Source organism: Sorex fumeus, unplaced genomic scaffold, assembly GCF_029834395.1.
Source record: "Sorex fumeus unplaced genomic scaffold, SorFum_2.1 ptg000016l, whole genome shotgun sequence".
In the NCBI taxonomy this organism is placed as follows: Eukaryota; Metazoa; Chordata; class Mammalia; order Eulipotyphla; family Soricidae; genus Sorex; species Sorex fumeus.
In genome coordinates this window covers 320,804-339,561 of record NW_026606073.1, presented here as the reverse complement: position 1 = coordinate 339,561, position 18,758 = coordinate 320,804, and the positions used below count along the sequence as shown (strand labels likewise).

Here is an 18,758-nt window from a genome sequence, read left to right as displayed (position 1 = left end):
CCCCGCACTCCATCCCTGGTGCCTCCCCCAGCAAAGAAGCAAGGGGTGTGGTTCCCAGGGACCCTGCAGGGCCAGGGTGGGACATGGGCCTGACAGCCCAAGGTCCGGCATGTCACCCCTGAGCTCTGACGCAGGGCCCTCACCCTCCAAGGAATCAGATGTGGAATCCAGTCTCCTCCGTGCTCCTCCGCAGTGCTCCTGATGCTAATCATCCGGAGAAAGGTCTTACCCCGATCCCCCCTCAAGGTCACCCCACATCCTCTCGTGCTTCTTGTGTGCGTGGGCCGATGGGCATTAGTCTCTCCCAGATCTGTTTTTCATTTTTCTTTTTTAAGTTTTTGGGCCTCATTTGGCAGGGCTCAAGGCTTCCTGCTAGCTCTGAACTCGGGGATCTCTCGGGACAGGGCTTGGGGCAACCGTAGGTGGTGCCTGGGACCGAACCCAGATCAGCTGTGTGCGAGTCCCAGTTCTTTCGAGCCCAATAATCAACAGCCCTCCATGTCTCTCCTCACGGCGGGAGGGAGGGGAGGATCTATCCCCACACAAGGAAAACTTCTGTTCTCATCTATGTTCCATCTCCAGCTTTTCTTTCCAAGTTTCCACAATTCACATCCTCTCCTCACCGCCTTCCTCCCTACCAATTTGTAATCAGTGTCAACAAAGGTAACAAGAAGGTTCCAGCAAAACGCAGAGCAACACGTGGCATACACAGACATGCGTGCCACGGGAAAGCCACAGGGAAACACCACACCACGGACCAGTGCAACCCACGCCTGGTGCCACCAACCGCATGGCTCCACTGAGCGTCAGGCGTCTGTTACAAAGTGGGGGCTCAGAGGCCGACAGAAGGGGAACGCAGAACACTGGCAACGAGACGCAGAGCCAGGTGATTAAACAATCTGGTAACAGGGGCTGGAGTGATAGCACAGTGGGTAGGGCATTTGCCTTGCACGCAACCGACCTGGGTTCGATTCCCAGCATCCTGTATGGTCTCCCGAGCTCCCCCAGGAGTGATTCCTGAGTGCAGAGCCAGGAGGAACCCCTGAGCATCGCCGGGTGTGACCCAAAAAGAAAAAAAAATCTGGTAACGGGATGAACATCCAGGGGTATGTGGTACTTTTTAGGGGGGATGAGGGATCTCTCTAAAGATGCTTCTGAATCTGGGGGCCACTTCCCATGATTCTGCAGCCTGCAAGGGTGCCTGGTGGACCGGGGGTGCTCAGGGCAGGGGGTGCTGCTTATCTGGGGGGGCTCACGGCAGCTCCCCCAAGGGGCTGGGGAGAAGGCAGGCTTCTGGGCCTGAATCACGACGCCCATCAGCCCTCGGCCCCGTCTCCCTGCTCCCGAGATCTGCTTTGAAGTTAAAAATAACAGCATGTGTAATATGATCCCAAATAAGTTTATTTTTCAAAAGCCTTGTTTACCCAAGAACACTGAAGTCCTGAGTAATGTTTTAAAATAGCATTAGATGTTCTAACTTATCTTTACAGTAAAAAAAAAAAAGACTCGGAGGAAACTCGGTAGAGAGTCAGCCTGACAATGGTCGGACAGTCCCTTTCTGGGCCAAGGACAGGGAATCCCTGTGGGCTCCGGGGCCGTGGGCCCCTCATGGCCCTTACTGGTCACGCTGGCCTTGCTCGGAAATAAACTACGTCTCTCCAGCAAATTCCAGCAGATTCAGCGTGATTGTGACCCGGGGGGCTGGTGAGTGTCGGGTCTCAGCGTGCAGTGTAGACAGGAGGAAGGGAGAGGCCATGCCCCTAACCTCCTGGGTCAAAGGCCAGCCTCTGGCTCCTGCCTCTGTGCTGGAGATGGCTGGCAGGGCCAGGAGGAGTCTTCCTTTATTTATTTATTTATTTATTTATTTATTTTGCTTTTTGGGTCACACCTGGCGATGTTCAGGGGTTACTCCTGGTTCTGCACTCAAGAATTCCTCCTTGGCAGTGCTCGGGGGACCATATGGGATGCTGGGGATCGAACTCGGGTCGGCTGTGTGCAAGGCGAATGCCCTATCCACTGAACTATCTCTCCGGCCCCAGGAGGAGCCTTCTTTTAAATTCGGACAGTGTGAGGCCTTCTGGGCCCCCAGGCCTTGCCAAACCCATGTCTACCGCCTCTGTCCGCACTGGGTAGCCACAGGGCACCGGGGGTGCATCCCTGCTCCCCGGCATCCCTGCGCTTGGCTGGAGTACGCGGGGCTTGTGGTTCTGCAGTGAAGAGGTGCCTCTTCCTGTTCCCGGAAGCTCCCTTCAGGGGTCCCACCCATCCCCCATGCGGGACCCTCCCCTGCCCCAAGGAGACCTGACAGCCACCTCTGCCTTCTAGCACCTTCTCTCCTGGGATCCCCAGGGGAACCTGGGAAATGGACATAACAGCATCCGACCCCCAGGGGCCCCCCAACTGCATTCTGCACCTGGGAACACTCCGCCGCAGGCCCTGAGATAGCCAGCCTGGCCTGTCCAGTTGCTGTTACTGCCACAGCCTTGGCTCTGAGCTTCAGGCTGGGTGGGCTTCCAGCTCCCGCCCGGCCTTCCTTCTCTAGAGCACTTGGCGCCCACCTTCGAGGGCCGCACCTTCTGCCCAGTGCTGCCACCGACTGCCCAGAGCTCCCGCTGCAGCCCCGAGAACATGCCACAGGTCCCACAGGGCTGCCACCAAGTCCCAAGGGCCCTGCTCCCATAAAGTGAGACGTGCGGCCCCGAAGAAGCCCCTTCCCCCGGACACGAGGACCCCTGGTGACGCTGCGGCCCCTCCCCTCCAGCCTCGGCCACCACCTGGCTCGCAGGACCTCAGGCCCAGGCCGGGCACAGCCACTCACAGCCACAGCGAGTTCCTCCCCTGCGTGATGACCCCCGTGAAGCGCGTCAGCCGCCGGGCGTCGACCTCCAGCCACTGGTGCAGATCCTTCCGGCCGGCGCACCAGGCCCCGTCGTAGACGTCGTTCTCAAGGATCCCCGCCTGCAGAGCGGAAGAAGCGGGAAGGTGAGGACAACTGGGTGGAGGTGGCAAAGATCGAGCTCAGAAGGGGAGGCACCGGGCCTGGCTACTGCCTCCCTCCCAAGAGGGGCTGCTATGGAATCAGCTGGGACCCCCTCAGCCGGCCCAGCCTCCTCCCGGCCAGACTCCAGGACGGGCTTTAATGGGTTTCCTGGGCTCTCCATCCCTCACGTGTCTGACACACGGCATCTGCCTCTCCCCCGGGCAGCTGTACGCCAGGTGCAGCACAGACAAAGGGTGGGCCGCCTCCTCCCGGGAGCCCGCCAGGCAGAGGCGTGGAAACAGACTCAGGAGAACACAGTGTGGCAGGTTCTGTGCCAGGGAGGGAGGATCTGGGCCCGCGCCAGTTCTCAGTGGGGAGACCAGAGGGGAGGGCTGAGCAGAAGGCCCTCGGGTGGACCTGGGGAACCCCAACTTGGTACCACGTTTGCCCCTGGACACAGGCGAGGCTCTCTGAACCCGAATCCCCAAGCTCAATCTACATACGGATTGAGCTGTTTCTTCTCTAGAATTTCCCACGTGGGATCAACATTTGAAGGGAGAATCCCCTTCCACCCCCTCCGAAACAGGACATTTGGACCAAGCGAAGCTTCCTGGGGGTACCGAGTCCCTTTCGACATTAACTCCAATTCCCCAAAGCCATTGCACAATACCGAGTGAGAACTGTGTGACTGACGAGGTTCACCAGAAGGGCCCTCTCCCTGCCGCCCTGTCTCGGGAACCCCACCAGGGCACTGGCTGCCACCCACAGCAGCCCACCCCAGCCTTGGGTCGGGGCCGGAACCCCTCCCCTCACACCCCGGGGCTCCCCACCAGCCGGCGGTTCTGAAACGCTGCCCCCTCCGAGGGGAGGATGGGAACCTGGACCCAGCTCCTTCCCAGACCCCAGCTCCACCATCCAGCACCCCAGGGCTGAAGACATCGGGGATGTCTCTAGTAGGACCCCCACATGCTCTGAAGTCCTGCCCTCTAGAATCACAAGGACAGATGGAAGTTTCTGGTCCTCGGTGGCACGTGGGAACCTGGGGTTAATGTGCTCTCAGCAGGTCAGCCAGACCCTGTTCTCTCCCGCACAGGCAGGCAGCCGGGAGACCCTGGGATTTGGAGTCTGGGTGGCCACACCTAGCGATGCTCAGGGGTCACTCCTGGCTCTGCACTCAGGCATTACTCCCGGCGGTGCTCGGGGGACCCTATGGGAGGCTGGGAATCGAACCCGGGTTCGATTCCACATGCAAGGCAAATGCCCTCCCCGCTGTGCTATCGCCCCAGCCTCTTGAGACCCTGGGGTTTAGAGAGAAAGATGTACATGCCCGAGGGAACCACCATCGGGAGTTGAAAGTTCCGGCAGAGCTGGGAGTTTGGGGGGTCAGGTGGAGTGTGGAGGGCACTGCTGGCACCGCCATCTGGGAGACGTGTGTACTCTGGAGCTGGCTGAGCTGCAGCAGTACATGTGTTCACGGCGTTGGTTGGGTGCCCAGGACCCCTGAGGGCCGTGGCCCTGTAAACACCCGTGTCTTGAGAAATCAAAGTTGCGTCCACAGGTGGCCGGCGTCCAGCTGCTCTAGCCCTGCAGGTGCCTGTTGGGCGGGCCCAGTGTCCGGCCCCATGGCCCCAGCGGCAGAGAGGGGATCTCAGGGTTACACTGCCAGAGTGAAGCCAGACATCGGACCCCTGCAGTTGCCAGGACCTGGCAATCTCCATACTAGGCCACCACGAAGCAAATTCCAAAGCCTTTCCCGGGTGGAGTTGTAGCTCTGGGCTGGGCCCTGAGAGCTACCATAAGGCCCAAGCTCAAGGCGTGTGCACAGGCACAAAACATAGTGACTTTTTCTTTTTTTCTTTTCTTTTCTTCTTTTTGGGCCACACCAGGCAATGCACAGGGGTTCCTCCTGGCTCTGCACTCAGGAATTAACTCCTGGCGGTGCTCAGGGGGCCATATGGGATGCTGGGGATTGAACCTGTGTGCAAGGCAAATGCCCTCCCCACTGTGCTCTCTCCAGCCCCAGACAGCTGAGAAAAGGAGTCATGGAACAGTGAGGCGACTTTCCAGGCTGGCTGTGCCTCCCAGCTCGGGAGGGACGGGCCATCAGAAATGTGAGCTGACCATGTGGGCCATACTGTGAGGAGCCCAAGCACCCAGGAAGGGCCAGGTGGGGTGGCAGGGCACATGCCCAGCGTGTGTGATGCCCAGAGCCCCATTCCTGGCATCGCTTGGTCTCCCCAAGAGCGTCCTTCTGAGCACCACAGCTAGGAGGGGCTAAAGGCAGGGCGCGGGAGCCCCCCAGGTCTTCCCAGGGGACTGAGGCTCCAGGGCGTGGGCTCCCCTATCCGGGCACCATGACCCTGGACCCCTCTGCCCTGAGCCTGTGCTGCCTCCTTCCTACGATGCAGTTTCCCAGAGCAGAATGAAGAGTCACTGACATTAGTTTCAGAGAAACGAAACGACAAAGTGAGGAAGAAGCACGAGGAAGGACACAGACCCCACCCGAGTCCTGGGTGCCCTGATATCAGGGTTCGCAGAGAGGGTCCTTGTTATCCTGGGGTCCCCCTTTTCTGGTCCTGGGCTACCTGACCACCCCCTTCCCCCAGTGTATGATACCACCTTGTCGAGGATAGGCACAGTGCCACGCACCCACCTTGTGGCAAACCCTCTTCTAGAATTTTCTAAGAAAGTCATGACTTATAATATTCAGCCCCACCTCGGAGGGGGGAGGGTTGAATTTGCCTCCCCGCCCCAAGCAGCACCCTGGCAGCCGAAAAACTCCAGAATCCAACCACCATCATGCTTAAGGCCACCCTGCACACGCTCGGGTGAGCCTCACCCAAGAGGGAACCGGCAGAGGAACCCAGGTGGTGTGGCCCCGTGACTGAGATCTCCAAGCCCACTAGGATCAGGACTGGGCATCCTCCCCACAGTTCTCCAGTTTCCACTCCTCTAACTGCCCCCAGTGCCATATAATCTCAACAGCCAAGACCTGGAGACTATAAACTAAAGGTCCCGGAAGAGAGCAACACAGAATTTTCTGGAGAGCTCGGCCGCAAAATCCACTTGCTTGTATTCTCTTATATTCGGGCTTAAATGGGTCCAGAATAAAATACAACAACCTTCACATGCTTCCCTCTTATTGAGGTGGGAAGGGGCTCGGTGGTGGGATTGGTGTTTGAATATTATCTGTAATGAACTATTGTGAACTACTTTATGAAAATAAAAATACATAAAAATTGCAAAAAACATTACTGCAGTGTAACACTGTCCTCCCTTTGTTCATCGATTTGCTCGAGTGGGTCCAGTAACATCTCCATTTTCAGACTTGTTGTTACTGTGTCTGGCATATCGAATATGTCACGGGGAGCTTGCCAGGCTCTGCCGTGCGGGCGAGATACTCTCGGTAGCTTGCCGGGCTCTCCGAGAGGGGCGGAGGAATCGAACTGGGGTCGGCCAGGTGGGCCACGTGCAAAGCAAATGCCCTACCTGCTGTGCTATCGCTCCAGCTCTGTGCTATTGCAAAAAAAAAATTTTTTTTTTAAATTTTAAAAAATTTAGCCCCATTGTTCCCACCAAAAAAATCTAATGATGAAAAATTTCAGCATGTTGGCATGTCAACACCATCTCCCGGACTGTTTCCTTGAAACCAGGCACAGACAAACCCCCTTTATCAGAACACACACAGCATTGTGGGCCTGTGAAACTAGAAAACCGACTGACCCTCGTGTTTGCTTCTTCCCACCACACAGAGAGCCCGGGGGCGGGGAGGCTTATGGCTCCCCATGAGAGAACCCCAAGTGTAGGACCCACGTTAAAGCTCCAGATTAAAGCCCCCAACTCATAGCCCCAACCCTGGGCCTATCATGGAGTCCCATCAGAGCCCATAGAACACCCCATCAGGGAGTCCCCTCCGAGTCCCTTTATAGGAACCCGTCACAGAGCCCCAGTTAGAGCCCTCCTGGTCACAGAACCTCCAGTAAGAGCCCCCACCCCGCCCCGGCACAGCCCCTGGTGAGAGTCTCCTGGTCACAGAGCCCCCAGTTAGAGCCCTCCTGGTCACAGAACCCCAAGTTAGAGCCACCTGGTCACAGAACCTCCAGTAAGAGCCCCCCCCCAGCCCTGGCACAGAGCCCCCAGTTAGAGCCTCCTGGTCACAGAGCCCCCAGTTAGAGCCCTCCTGGTCACAGAACCCCAAGTTAGAGCCACCTGGTCACAGAACCTCCAGTAAGAGCCCCCCCCAGCCCTGGCACAGAGCCCCCGGTTAGAGCCTCCTGGTCACAGAACCCCCAGTTAGAGCCCTCCTGGTCACAGAACCCCAAGTTAGAGCCACCTGGTCACAGAACCTTCAGTAAGAGCCCCCCCCCCCCACAGCCCTGGTCACAGAGCCCCCAGTTGGAACATGCAGAGGGAGCCAGCAGGGGAGGGCAATGCTCCAGCTGGGCGTGAGACAAGACGTCTGTGCAGTGCAGAAGCCGTGTCTAAGGACAGGGCAGCAGAGCCAGGAGTCGACCACCAGGAATGGGAGCAGGTCCTAGTGTCGCCAGGGCCCAGCAGGTGGCGGCTCCGTCCAGCGTTGTGGCTGCATGTGGGGCCAGAGCCACGCCTATCCTGGGCAAGCTGCACCCCAGTGCCCACCCCCCACCCCTGCACATACCTGGATGTTGAGCCTCCCGCGATGCGCCCCGAGTCCGTAACGCTTGGTCGTGGAGGCGTGCAGTTGGAAGTCTGTGACCTTCAAGTTCTCCAGGCCTAGAGGCGGGCACTCTGCAGAAGAAGCACACGTGACGCGCAAGGACACTGATGGGAGAGGTAAGACTCTCTGAATCTCCGGGCACTGTCCACCCACCACACGCCCGGTGACCTCAGGTCACTCCTCCAGTGTCGCCCAGGGGCCTGAGCCCATCCCATGCTCGTTCCGTGCCTGTCCTGGGGATGGGTGCATGTTAATCAGGACAACGTGCCTGTGAATCACAGCCACGGGGCCAGGTGGGTTGGGGTCCCACAGAAGGGGAAAGTGGAGCGGGAGAGGTACCAGCTGTCGCTGGGGGCCCTGGGGATATCTGGGCCCAGGTGCTAGGACCCCACACCTCCTGCGGCCACCAGTGCAAGCCGCTCCCTTGGCCCCAAACACGGAGGTGCTGTGACTCTGCATTCCTCCTGTCACCTCTCTGAACTGGACAGTCAGCAGGTCACAGAGCATGTCGGGGGCCTCTCGGTGCCCAGAGAACTTCCTCTTGGGGGACTCTCTCCCTGCCTCGGCCGTCTCTACCCTCTCTCATAGCAAGGGAGTTACGGTCAGCTTCTCGAACCTTCCTTATCGCCGTGACCTCTCAGAGAAGAAGGAAATCCCATCACAAAAGACCCGCGGACCCTCACCCTGAACCCTCCAGGGAGGGGACACACTGAGCTAACTTCAGAGTCTGGTCTTTGGGGAGCTTAGGGGATTCCTGGGTCCTCCCCAGAAATCCTGACTGACCAGTCCATGGGGATGGAAGCTGACTGCTCATCTTCCTGGCAACTCGGAGACCTCAGAACTGGCTGGGGTCCCCCCTGCTCGGAGGGTCTTCTCAGGCCCCCTGGTTAAACTTCTGGGGCTCTGGCAGCAATGTCAGCTGGAGCTTGGTGGGAATGAATCATTCGCACACACAACCAGGGTAAATTGAACTGCCGAAAACTCATCCCTGGCCCAGTTTCCCTCATGAATTCTCCGGAAGCCACACACCTCCAGTCCTCTGCACTCTTCCTTCATATTTTCACTAAAATCACAGGTTTTAAATGCAAACACGTTAATGTCAAGGAAATTCTGATGAGTAGAAGGTGACAGCGGAAATAGCTTTATGATCATTCAGTAAAACTGAAAATGAAAATAGATTTCAATATAAAACTAAAACATAAGGGGAAAATATCTGATGTATTGAACACTCCTGTGGTTCAAAACACCGAGAGTATATGAAAAGGGGTGCAGACGGAGAAGTGGCTGAGAGAGAAGGGGCAGAAAGAGAAGGAACTGAGGGAGAAGGGTGATGAGGGAGAGGGGGCTGAGAGAGAAGGGTGATGAGAGAGGAAGGTGTGAAGAGAGGAGGGTACTGAGGGAGACGGGGCTGAGGGAAAAAGGAGCTGAGGGAGAAGGAGCTGAGGGAGAAGGGTGATGAGGAAGAAGGAGCTAAGGGAGAAGCAGCTGAGGGAGAAGGAGCTGAGGGAGAAGGGTGATAAGGGAGAAGGGTGATGAGGGAGAACGGGCTGAGGGAGAAAGAGCTGAAGGAGAAGAAGCTGAGGGAGAATGGCGATGAGGGAGAAGGGGCTGAGAGAGAAGTGTGCTGAGAGAGGAAGGTGTGAAGAGAGGAAGGTGATGAGGGAGAAGGGGCTGAAGGAGAAGGAGCTGAGGGAGAAGGAGCTGAGGGAGAAGGAGCTGAGGGAGAAGGAGCTGAGAGAGAAGGGTGACAAGGAAGAAGGGTGATGAGGGAGAAGGGACTGAGAGAGAAGGGAGCTGAAAGAGGAAAGTGTGAAGAGAGGAGGATGCTGAGGGAGAAGGGGCTGAGGGAGAAGAGAGATGAGGGAGAAGGAGCTGAGGAAGAAGGAGCTGAGGGAGAAGGGTGATGAGGGAGAAGGAGCTGAGGAAGAAGGAGTTGAGAGAGAAGGATCTGAGGGAGAAGGTCGACGAAGGAGAAGGGTGATGAGGGAGAAGGGGCTAAGAGGGAAGGGTGCTAAGAGAGGAAGGTATGAAGAGAGGAGGGTACTAAGGGAGAAGGAGCTGAGAGAGAAGGGGCTGAGGGAAAAGGAGGTGAGGGAGAAGGAGCCGAGGAACAAGGAGCTGAGGGAGAAGGGGGAAGAAAGAGAAGGGGGATGAGGGAGAAGGAGAGGAGTGAAAGGGAGCTGAGGGAGAAGGGTGATGAGGGAGAAGGAGCTAGGGAGAAGGAACTGAGGGAGAAGGGTGATGAGGGAGAAGGAGCTGAGGGAGAAGGAGCTGAGGGAGAAGGGTGATGAGGGAGAAGGGTGATGAGGAAGAACGGACTGAGAGAGAAGGGTGCTGAGAGAGGAAGGTGTGAAGTGAGGAGGGTGCTGAGGTAGAAAGGGCTGAGAGAGAAGGGGCTGAGGGAGAAGGAGCTGATGGAGATGGAGCTGAGGGAGAAAGAGCTGAAGGAGAAGGGTGATGAGGGAGAAGGAGCTGAGGGAGAAGGAGCTGAAGGAGGACGGTGATGAAGGAGAAGGGTGATGAGGGAGAAGGGGCTGAGTGAGAAGGGGGATGAGAAAGAAAGGCGTAAAGAAAGGAGGGTGCTGAGGAAGAAGGGGCTGAGGGAGGAGGAGCTGAGGGAGAAGAAGCTGAGGGAGAAAAGTGATGAGGGAGAAGGGTGATGAGAGAGAAGGGGCTGAGGGAGAATGTGCTAAGGGAGGACCTGAGGGAGAAGGGGGATGATGGAGAAGGAGCTGAGGGAGAAGAAGCTGAGGGAGAAGGGTGATGAGGGAGAAGGGTGATAAGAGAAAAGGGGCTGAGGGAGAATGTGCTAAGGGAGGACCTGAGGGAGAAGGGTGATGAGGGAGAAGTGATGAGAAAGAACGGTGATGAGGGAGAAGGAGCTGAGGGAGAAGGAGCTAAGGAAGAAGGGTGATGAGGGAGAAGGGTGTTAAGCGAGAAGGAGCTGAGGGAGAAGGAGCTGAGAGAGAAGGGTGATGAGGGAGAATGGACTGTGGCAGAAGGAGGTGAGGGAGAAGGAGCTGAGAGAGAAGGGTGATAAGGGAGAATGGTGATGAGGGAGAAAGTATTGTGGGAGAAGGAGGTGAGGGAGAAGGGTGATGAGGGAGAAGGGTGATGAGGGAGAAGGAGAGGAAGGAAAAGGAGCTGAGAGAGAAGGGTGATGAGAAAGAATGGGCTGAAGGAGAAGGAGCTGAGGGAGAAGGAGCTCAGGGAGAAGGGTGATGAGGGAGAAGGGTGATAAGCGAGAAGGAGCTGAGGGAGAAGGAGCTGAGGGAGAAGGGTGATGAGGGAGAAGGGGGCTGAGGTAGAAGGTGCTGAGGGAGAAGGCTGATGAGGGAGAACGTACTGTGGGAGAAGGAGCTGAGGGAGAAGGAGCTGAGGGAGAAGGGTGATGAGGGAGAAGGAGCTGAGGGAGAAGGAGATGAGGGAGAAGGGTGATGAGGGAGAACGGTGATAATAGAGAAGGGGCTGAGGTAGAATGTGCTTAGGGAGGAGCTGAGGGAGAAGCGTGATGAGGGAGAAGAAGCTGAGGGAGAAGGGTGATGAGGGAGAAGGAGCTGAGGGAGAAGGAGCTCAGGGAGAAGGGTGATGAGGGAGAAGGGTGATAAGCGAGAAGGAGCTGAGGGAGAAGGAGCTGTGAGAGAAGGGTGATGAGGGAGAATGGACTGTGGGAGAAGGAGCTGAGGGAGAAGTAGCCGAGGGAGAAGGATGATGAGGGAGAAGGGTGATAAGGGAGAAGGGGCTGAGGGGGAAGGCACTAAGGGAGGATCGGAGGGAGAAGGGTGATGGGGAGAAGTAGCTGAGGGAGAAGGGCGATGAGGGAGAAGGGGGCTCGGGTAGAAGGTGCTGAGGGAGAACGGTGATGAGGGAGAATGTACTGTGTGAGAAGGAGCTGAGGGAGAAGGAGCTGAGGGAGAAGGGTGATGAGGGACAAGGAGCTGAGGGAGAAGGAGATGAGGGAGAAGGGTGATGAGGGAGAACGGTGATAAGAGAGAAGGGGCTGAGGTAGAATGTGCTTAGGGAGGAGCTGAGGGAGGAGCGTGATGAGGAAGAATTAGCTGAGGGAGAAGGGTGATGAGCGAGAAGGAGCTGAGGGAGAAGTGAGATGAGGGAGAATGGACTGTGGGAGAAGGAGTTGAGGGAAAAGAGGCTGAGGAGAAGGGAGATGAGGGAGAAAGAGCTGAGGGAGAAGGAGCTGAGGGAGAAGGGTGACGAGGGAGAAGGGTGATGAGCGAAAAGGAGCTGAGGGAGAAGGAGCTGAGGGAGAAGGGTGATGAGGGAGAAGGGGGATGAGGGAGAAGGGTGACGAAAGAGAAGGAGCTGAGGGAGAAGGGTGACGAGGGAGAATGTACTGTGGGAGAAGGAAATGAGGGAGAAGGAGCTGAGGAGAAGGGTGATGAGGGATAAGGGTGATGAGGGAGATGGGGCTGAGAGAGAGGGAGCTGAGGGAGAAGGGTGATGAGGGAGAAGGGTGATGAGGGAGAAGGAACTGAGGGAGAAGGAGCTGACGGAGAAGGAGATGAGGGAGAAGGAGCTTAGAGAGACTGGTGCTGAGAGAGGAAGGTGTGAAGAGAGGAGGGCACTGAGGTAGAAGGGGATGAGGGAAAAGGATGAAGAGGCAGAAGAGTTGAGGGAGAAGGAGCTAAAGGAGAAGGGTGATGAGAGAGTAGGCTGATAAGCGAGAAGGAGCTGAGGGAGAAGGAGCTGAAAGAGAAGGGTGATGGAGAATGGACTGTGGGAGAAGGAGGTGAGGGAGAAGGAGCTGAGGGAGAAGGAGCTGAGGAAGAAGGAGCTGAGGGAGAAGGGAGATGAGGGAGAAGGGTGATGAAGGAGAATGGCCTGAGGGAGAAGGAGCTGAGCGAGATGGGTGATGAGGGAGAAGGAGCTGAGGGAGAAGGATCTGAGGGAGAAGGGTGATGAGGCAGAAGGAGCTGACGGAGAAGGAGCTGAGGGAGAAGGGTGATGCGGGAAAAGGGGCTGAGTGAGAGGGCGGTGATAGAGGAGCTGAAAGAGAAGGGAGATGAGGGAGAAGAAGCTGAGGGAGAAGGGTGATAAGGGAGAGGGTTATGACGGAGAAGGATCTGAGGGACAAAGAGCTGAGGGAGAAGGAGCTGAGGGAGAAGGGTGACCAGGGAGAAGGGTGATGATGGAGAAGGGGCTGTGAGAGAAGGGTGCTGAGAGAGGAAGGTGTGAAGAGATGAGGGTGCTGAGGGAGACAGGGGTGAGGGAGAAGGAGCTGAAGGAGAAGGAGCTGTGGAAGACAGTGATGAGGGAGAAGGGGATGAGGGATAAGGGGCTCAGAGAGAATGTTGTTGAGAGAGGAAGGTGTCAAGAGAGAAGGATGCTGAGGGAGAAGGAGCTGAGGGAGAAGGAGCTGAGGAAGAAGGGTGATGAGGGAGAAGGGGATGAGGGAGAACGAGGTGAGAGGGGAGCTGAAGGAGAAGGGTGATGAGGGAGAAGGAGCTGAGGGAGAAGGAGCTGAGGGAGAAGGGTGATTAGGGAGAAGGGTGATGAGGGAGAAGGAGCTGAGGGAGAAGGAGCTGAGTAAGATGGGTGATGAGGGAGAAGGAGCTGAGGGAGAAGGAGCTGAGGGATCAGGGAGATGAGGGAGAAGGGTCATGAAGGAGAAGGGACTTAGGGAGAAGGAGCTGAGGGAGAAGGGTGATGAGGGATAAGGATGTTGAGAGAGAAGGAGCGGAGGGAGAAGGAGCTGAGGGAGAAGTGTGATGAGGGAGATGGAGCAGAGGGAGAAGGAGCTGAGGGAGAAGTGTGATGAGGAAGAAGGAGCTGCGGAAGAAGGAGCTGAGGGAGTAGGGAGATGAGAGAGAAGGGTGATGAAGGAGAAGGGACTGAGGGAGAAGGAGCTGAGGGAGAAGGGTAATGAGGGAGAAGGAGCTGAGGGAGAAGGAGCTGAGGGAGAACGGGATGAGGGAGAAGGAGCTCAGAGAGAATGGTGATGAGGGAGAAGGAGCTGAGCGAGAAGGGAGATGAGGGAGAAGGAGCTGAGGTAGAAGGCTCTGAGGGAGAAGAGTGATGAAAGAGAAGGGTGATGAGGGAGAAGAGGCTGAGAGAGAAGGGAGCTGATAGAGGAAGGTGTGAGGAGAGGCCTGTGCTGAGGGAGAAGGGGCTGCGTAAGAAGGAGCTGAGGGAGAAGGGTGATGAGGGAGAAGGAGCTGATGAAGATGGAGCTGAGGGAGAAGGGTGATGAGGGAGAAGAGGCTGAGAGAGAAGGGAGCTGATAGAGAACGGTGAGAAGAGAGGAATGTGCTGAGGAAGAAGGGGCTGAGAAAGAAGGGTATTGAGGGAGAAGGAGCTGAGGGAGAAGGAGTTGAGGAAGAAGGGTGATGCTGGGGAAGGGGCTGAGAGAGACGGGTGCTGAGAGAGGAAGTTGTGAAGAGAGAAGTTTTCCAAGGGAGAAGGTGCTGAGTGAGAAGGGGCTGAGGAATATGGAGCTAAGGGTGAAGGAGTTGAGGGAGAAGGGTGATGAGGGATAAGGGTGATGAGAGAGAAGGAGCGGAGGGAGAAGAAGTTGAGGAAGAAGGGTGGTGAGGGAGAAGGAGCGGAGGGAGAAGGAGGTGAGGGAGAAGGGTGATGAGGAAGAAGGAACTGTGGAAGAAGGAGCTGAGGAAGTAGGGAGATGAGAGAGAAGGGTGATGAAGGAGAAGAGACTGAGGGAGAAGGAGCTGAGGGAGAAGGGTGATGATGGAGAAGGAGCTGAGGGAGAAGGAGCTGAGGGAGAAGGGGCTGAGGGAGAAGAGTGATGAGGGAGAAGGAGCTGAGGTAGAAGGCTCTGAGGGTGAAGAGTGATGAAGGAGAAGGGTGATGAGGGAGAAGGGGCTGAGAGAGAAGGGAGCTGATAGAAGAAGGTGTGAAGAGAGGCCTGTGCTGAGGAAGAAGGGGCTGAGTCAGAAGGAGCTGAGGGAGAAGGGTGATGAGGGAGAAGGAACGGATGGAGAAGGAGCTGAGGGAGAAGGGTGATGAGGGAAAAGTGGCTGAGTGAGAGGGCAGTGAGAGAGGAAATGAAAGATTAGGGTGATGAGGGAGAAGAAGCTGAGGGAGAAGGGTGATAAGGGAGAAGGAGCAGATGGAGAAGGATCTGAGGGACAAAGAGCTGAGGGAGAAGGAGCTGAGCGAGAAGGGTGAGGATGAGGAGGGTGATGATGGAGAAGGGGCTGTGAGAGAAGGGTGCTGAGAGAGTAAGGTGTGAAGAGAGGAGGCTGCTGAGGTAGAAGGGGCAGAGGCAGAAGGGTGATAGGAAAAAGGAGCTGAGGGAGAAGGAGCTGGGGAATATGGTGATGAGGGAGAAGGGTGATGAGGGAGAAGGGGCTCAGAGAGAATGGTACTGAGACAGGAAGGTGTCAAGTGAGGACGGTGCTGATGGAGAAGGAGCTGAGGGAGAAGGAGCTGAGGAAGAAGGTTGATGAGGGAGAAGGGGCTGAGGGAGAGCTATGTGAGAGTGGAGCTGAAGAAGAAAGGTGATGAGGGAGAAGGAGCTGAGGGAGAAGGAGCTGAGGGACAAAGAGCTGAGGGAGGAGGAGCTGAGGGAGAAGGGTGATGAAGGAGAAGGGTGATGAGGGAGAAGGAGCTGAGGGACAAGGAGCTGAGGGAGTAGGGTGATAAGGGATAAGGAGCTGAGGGAGACAGAGCTGAGGGAGAAGGAGCTGAGGGAGAAGGAGCTGAGGGAGGAGGAGCTGAGGGAGAAGGAGCTGAGGGAGAACGGAGATGAGGGAGAAGGGTGATGAAGGAGAAGGGCATGAGGGAGAAGGAGATGAGGGAGAAGGGTGAAGAGGGAGAAGGGTGATGATGGAGAAGGAGCTGAGGGAGAAGAACCTGAGGGAGAAGGAGCTGTGGGAGAAGGGTGATGAGGGAGAAGGAGCAGAGGGAGAAGGAACTGAGGGAGAAGGGTGATAAGGGAGAATGAGGTGAGGGAGACAGAGTTGAGGGCGAAGGAGCTGAGGGTGAAGGAGCTGAGAGAGAAGGAGCTGAGGGAGAAGGGAGATGAGAAGGGTGATGAAGGAGAATGGCCTGAGGGAGAAGGAGCTGAGGGAGAAGGGTGATCAGGGAGAAGGAGCTGAGGAAGAAGGAGCTGAAGGAGAACGGAGATGAGGGAGAAGGGTGATGAGGGAGAAAGTGCTGAGGGAGAAGTGGCTGAGGGAGAAGGAGCTGAGGGAGGAGCTGAGGGAGAAGGGTGATAAGGGAGAAGGACCTGAGGGAGAAGGAGCTGAGGGAGAAGGAGCTGAGGGAGAAGGAGCTGAGGGTGAAGGGAGATGAGGGAGAAGGACCGGAGGGAGAAGGAGCTGAGGGAAAATGGGGATAAGGGAGAAGGAGCTGAGGGAGATGGAGCTGAGGAAGAAGGAGATGAGGGAGAACGAGCTGAGGGAGAAGGAGCTGAGGGAGAAGGGAGATGAGGGAGAAGGGTGATGAAGGAGAAGGGTGATGAAGGAGAAGGGCCTGAGGGAGAAGGAGCTGAGGGATAAGGGTGATCAGGGAGAAGGAGCTGAGGAAGAAGTAGCTGAGGGAGAAGGGAAATGAGGGAGAAGGGTGATGAGGGAGAAAGTGCTGAGAGAGAAGGTGCTGAGGGAGAAGGAGCTGAGGGAGAAGGGTGATGAGGGAGTAGGAGCTGAGGGAGAAGGAGCAGAGAGGAAGTGTGATGAGGGAGAAGGAGTTGAGGGATAAGGAGCTGAGTGAGAAGTGTGATAAGGGAGAAGGAGCTGAGGGAGATGGAGCTGAGGGAGAAGGAGCTGATAGAGAAGGAGCTGAGGGAGAAGGAGCTGAGGGAGAAGGGAGATGAGGGAGAAGGGTGATGAGGGAGAAAGTGCTGAGAGAGAAGGTGCTGAGGGAAAAGGAGCTGAGGAAGAAGGAGCTGAGGGAGAAAGGTGATGAGGGAGAAGGAGCTGAGGGAGAAGGAGCTGAGGGAAAAGGAGCTGAGGGAGAAGGAGCTGAGGAAGAAGGAGCTGAGGGAGAAGGAAGATGAGGGAGAAGGGTGATGGGGGAGAAAGTGCTGAGAGAGAAGGTGCTGAGGGAGAAGGAGCTGAGGGAGAAGAAGCTGAGGGAGAAGGAGCTGAGGGAGAAGGAGCTGAGGGACAAGGAGCTGAGGGAGAAGGAGCTGAGGGAGAAGGAGCTGAGGGAGAAGGAGCTGAGGGAGAAGGAGCTGAGGGTAAAGGGAGATGAGGGAGAAGGGTGATGAAGTAAAGGGCCTGAGGGAGAAGGAGCTGAGGGAGAAGGGTGATCAGGGAGAAGGAGCTGAGTAAGAAGTAGCTTAGGGAGAAGGGAGACGAGGGAGAATGGTGATGAGGGAGAAGGAGCTGAGTAATAAGTAGCTTAGGGAGAAGGGAGATGAGGGAGAAAGGTGATGAGGGAGAAGGAGCTGAGGGAGAAGGATCTGAAGGAGAAGGGTAATGAGGGAGAAGGGGCTGAGAAAGAAGGGTGCTGGTAGAGGAAATTGTGAAGAGAGGAGTGTGCTGAGGGAGAAGGGGCTGAGAAGAAGGGGGATGAGGGAGAAGGAGATGCGGAAGAAGAAGCTGAGGGAGAAGGGCAATGAAACAGAAGGAACTGAGGGAGAAGGAGCAAGGGAGGAGGAGCTGAGGGAGAAGGGTGATGAGGGAGAAAGTGCTGAGAGAGAAGGTGCTGAGGGAGAAGGAGCTGAGGGAGAAGAAGCTGAGGGAGAAGGGTGATGAGAGAGAAGTAGCTGAGGGAGAAGGAGCTGAGGAAGAAGAGTGAGGAGGGAGAAGGAGCTGAGGGAGTAGGAGCTGAGTGAGAAGTGTGATAAGGGAGAAGGAGCTGAGGGAGAAGGAGCTGAGGGAGAATGGTGATCAGGGAGAAGGAGGTGAGGAAGAAGGAGCTGAGGGAGAAGTGTGATGAGGGAGAAAGTACTGAGAGAGAAGGTGCTGAGGGAGAAGGAGCTGAGGGAGAAGGAGCTGAGGGAGAAGGGTGATGAGAGAGAAGTAGCTGAGGGAGAAGGAGCTGAGGGAGAAGAGTGATGAGGGAGAAGGAGCTGTGGAAGAAGGAGCTGAGGGAGTAGGGAGATGAGAGAGAAGGGTGATGAAGGAGAAGAGACTGAGGGAGAAGGAGCTGAGGGAGAAGGGTGATGATGGAGAAGGAGCTGAGGGAGAAGATCCTGAGGGAGAAGGAGCTGAGGGAGGAGGGTGATGAGGGAAAAGGAGCGGAGGGAGAAGGAGCTGAGGGAGAAGAGTGATAAGGGAGAAGGAGCTGAGGGAGACAGAGCTCAGGGCGAAGTAGCTGAGGGAGAAGGAGATGAGGGAGAAGTGGCTGAGGGAGAAGGAGCTGAGAGAGAAGGGTGATGAGGGAGAAGAAGCTGAGGGAGAAGGAGCTGAGGGAGAAGGAGCTGATAGAGAAGGGTGATGAGGGAGAAGAAGTTGAGGGAGAAGGCTCTGAGGGAGAAGAGTGATGAAGGAGAAGGGTGATGAGGGAGAAGAGGCTGAGAGAGAAGGGAGCTGATAGAGGAAGGTGTGAAGAGAGGCCTGCGTTGAAGGAGAAGGGGCTGAGTAAGAAGGAGCTGAGGGAGAAGGGTGATAAGGGAGAAGGAGCTCAGGGAGACAGAGCTGAGGGCGAAGGAGCTGAGGAGAAGGAGCTGAGGGAGAAGGAGCTGAGGGAGAAGGAGCTGAGGGAGAGGGGAGATGAGGAAGAAGGTTGATGAAGGAGAAAGGCCTGAGGGAGAAAGAGCTGACGGAGAAGGGTGATCAGGGAGAAGGAGCTGAGGAAGTATGAGCTGAGGGAGAAGGGAGATGAGGGAAAAGAGTAATGAGGGAGAAGGGTGATGAAAGAGAAGGGCCTGAGGGAGAAGGAGATGAGGGAGAAGGGTGAAGAGGGAGAAGGTTGATGATGGAGAAGGAGCTTAGGGAGAAGAACCTAAGGGAGAAGGAGCTGAGGGAGAAGGGTGATCAGGGAGAAGGAGCTGAGGAAGAAGGAGCTGAGGAAGAATGAGCTGAGAGAGAAGGGAGATGAGGGAGAAGGGTGATGAGGGAGAAAGTGCTGAGAGAGAAGTGGCTGAGGGAGAAGGAGCTGAGGGAGAAGGGTGATGAGGTAGAAGGAGCTGAGGGAGAAGGATCTGAGGGATCAGGG

At 56.5% G+C, this 18,758-nt stretch overlaps 1 protein-coding gene across 1 annotated transcript in view; it reads right to left on the bottom strand.

The window, feature by feature from the left end:
• Positions 1-18,758, bottom strand: part of CPXM2 (carboxypeptidase X, M14 family member 2) — a 181,165-nt gene that overhangs the window by 48,521 nt on the left and 113,886 nt on the right. Inside the window, exons 2-3 of the mRNA XM_056112237.1 lie at positions 7,638-7,747; positions 2,819-2,958 (exon numbers count right to left, since the gene is read on the bottom strand). Of these exons, the coding sequence (XP_055968212.1) occupies positions 2,819-2,958; positions 7,638-7,747 (250 nt within the window). The remainder of the gene's footprint in view (positions 1-2,818; positions 2,959-7,637; positions 7,748-18,758) is intronic.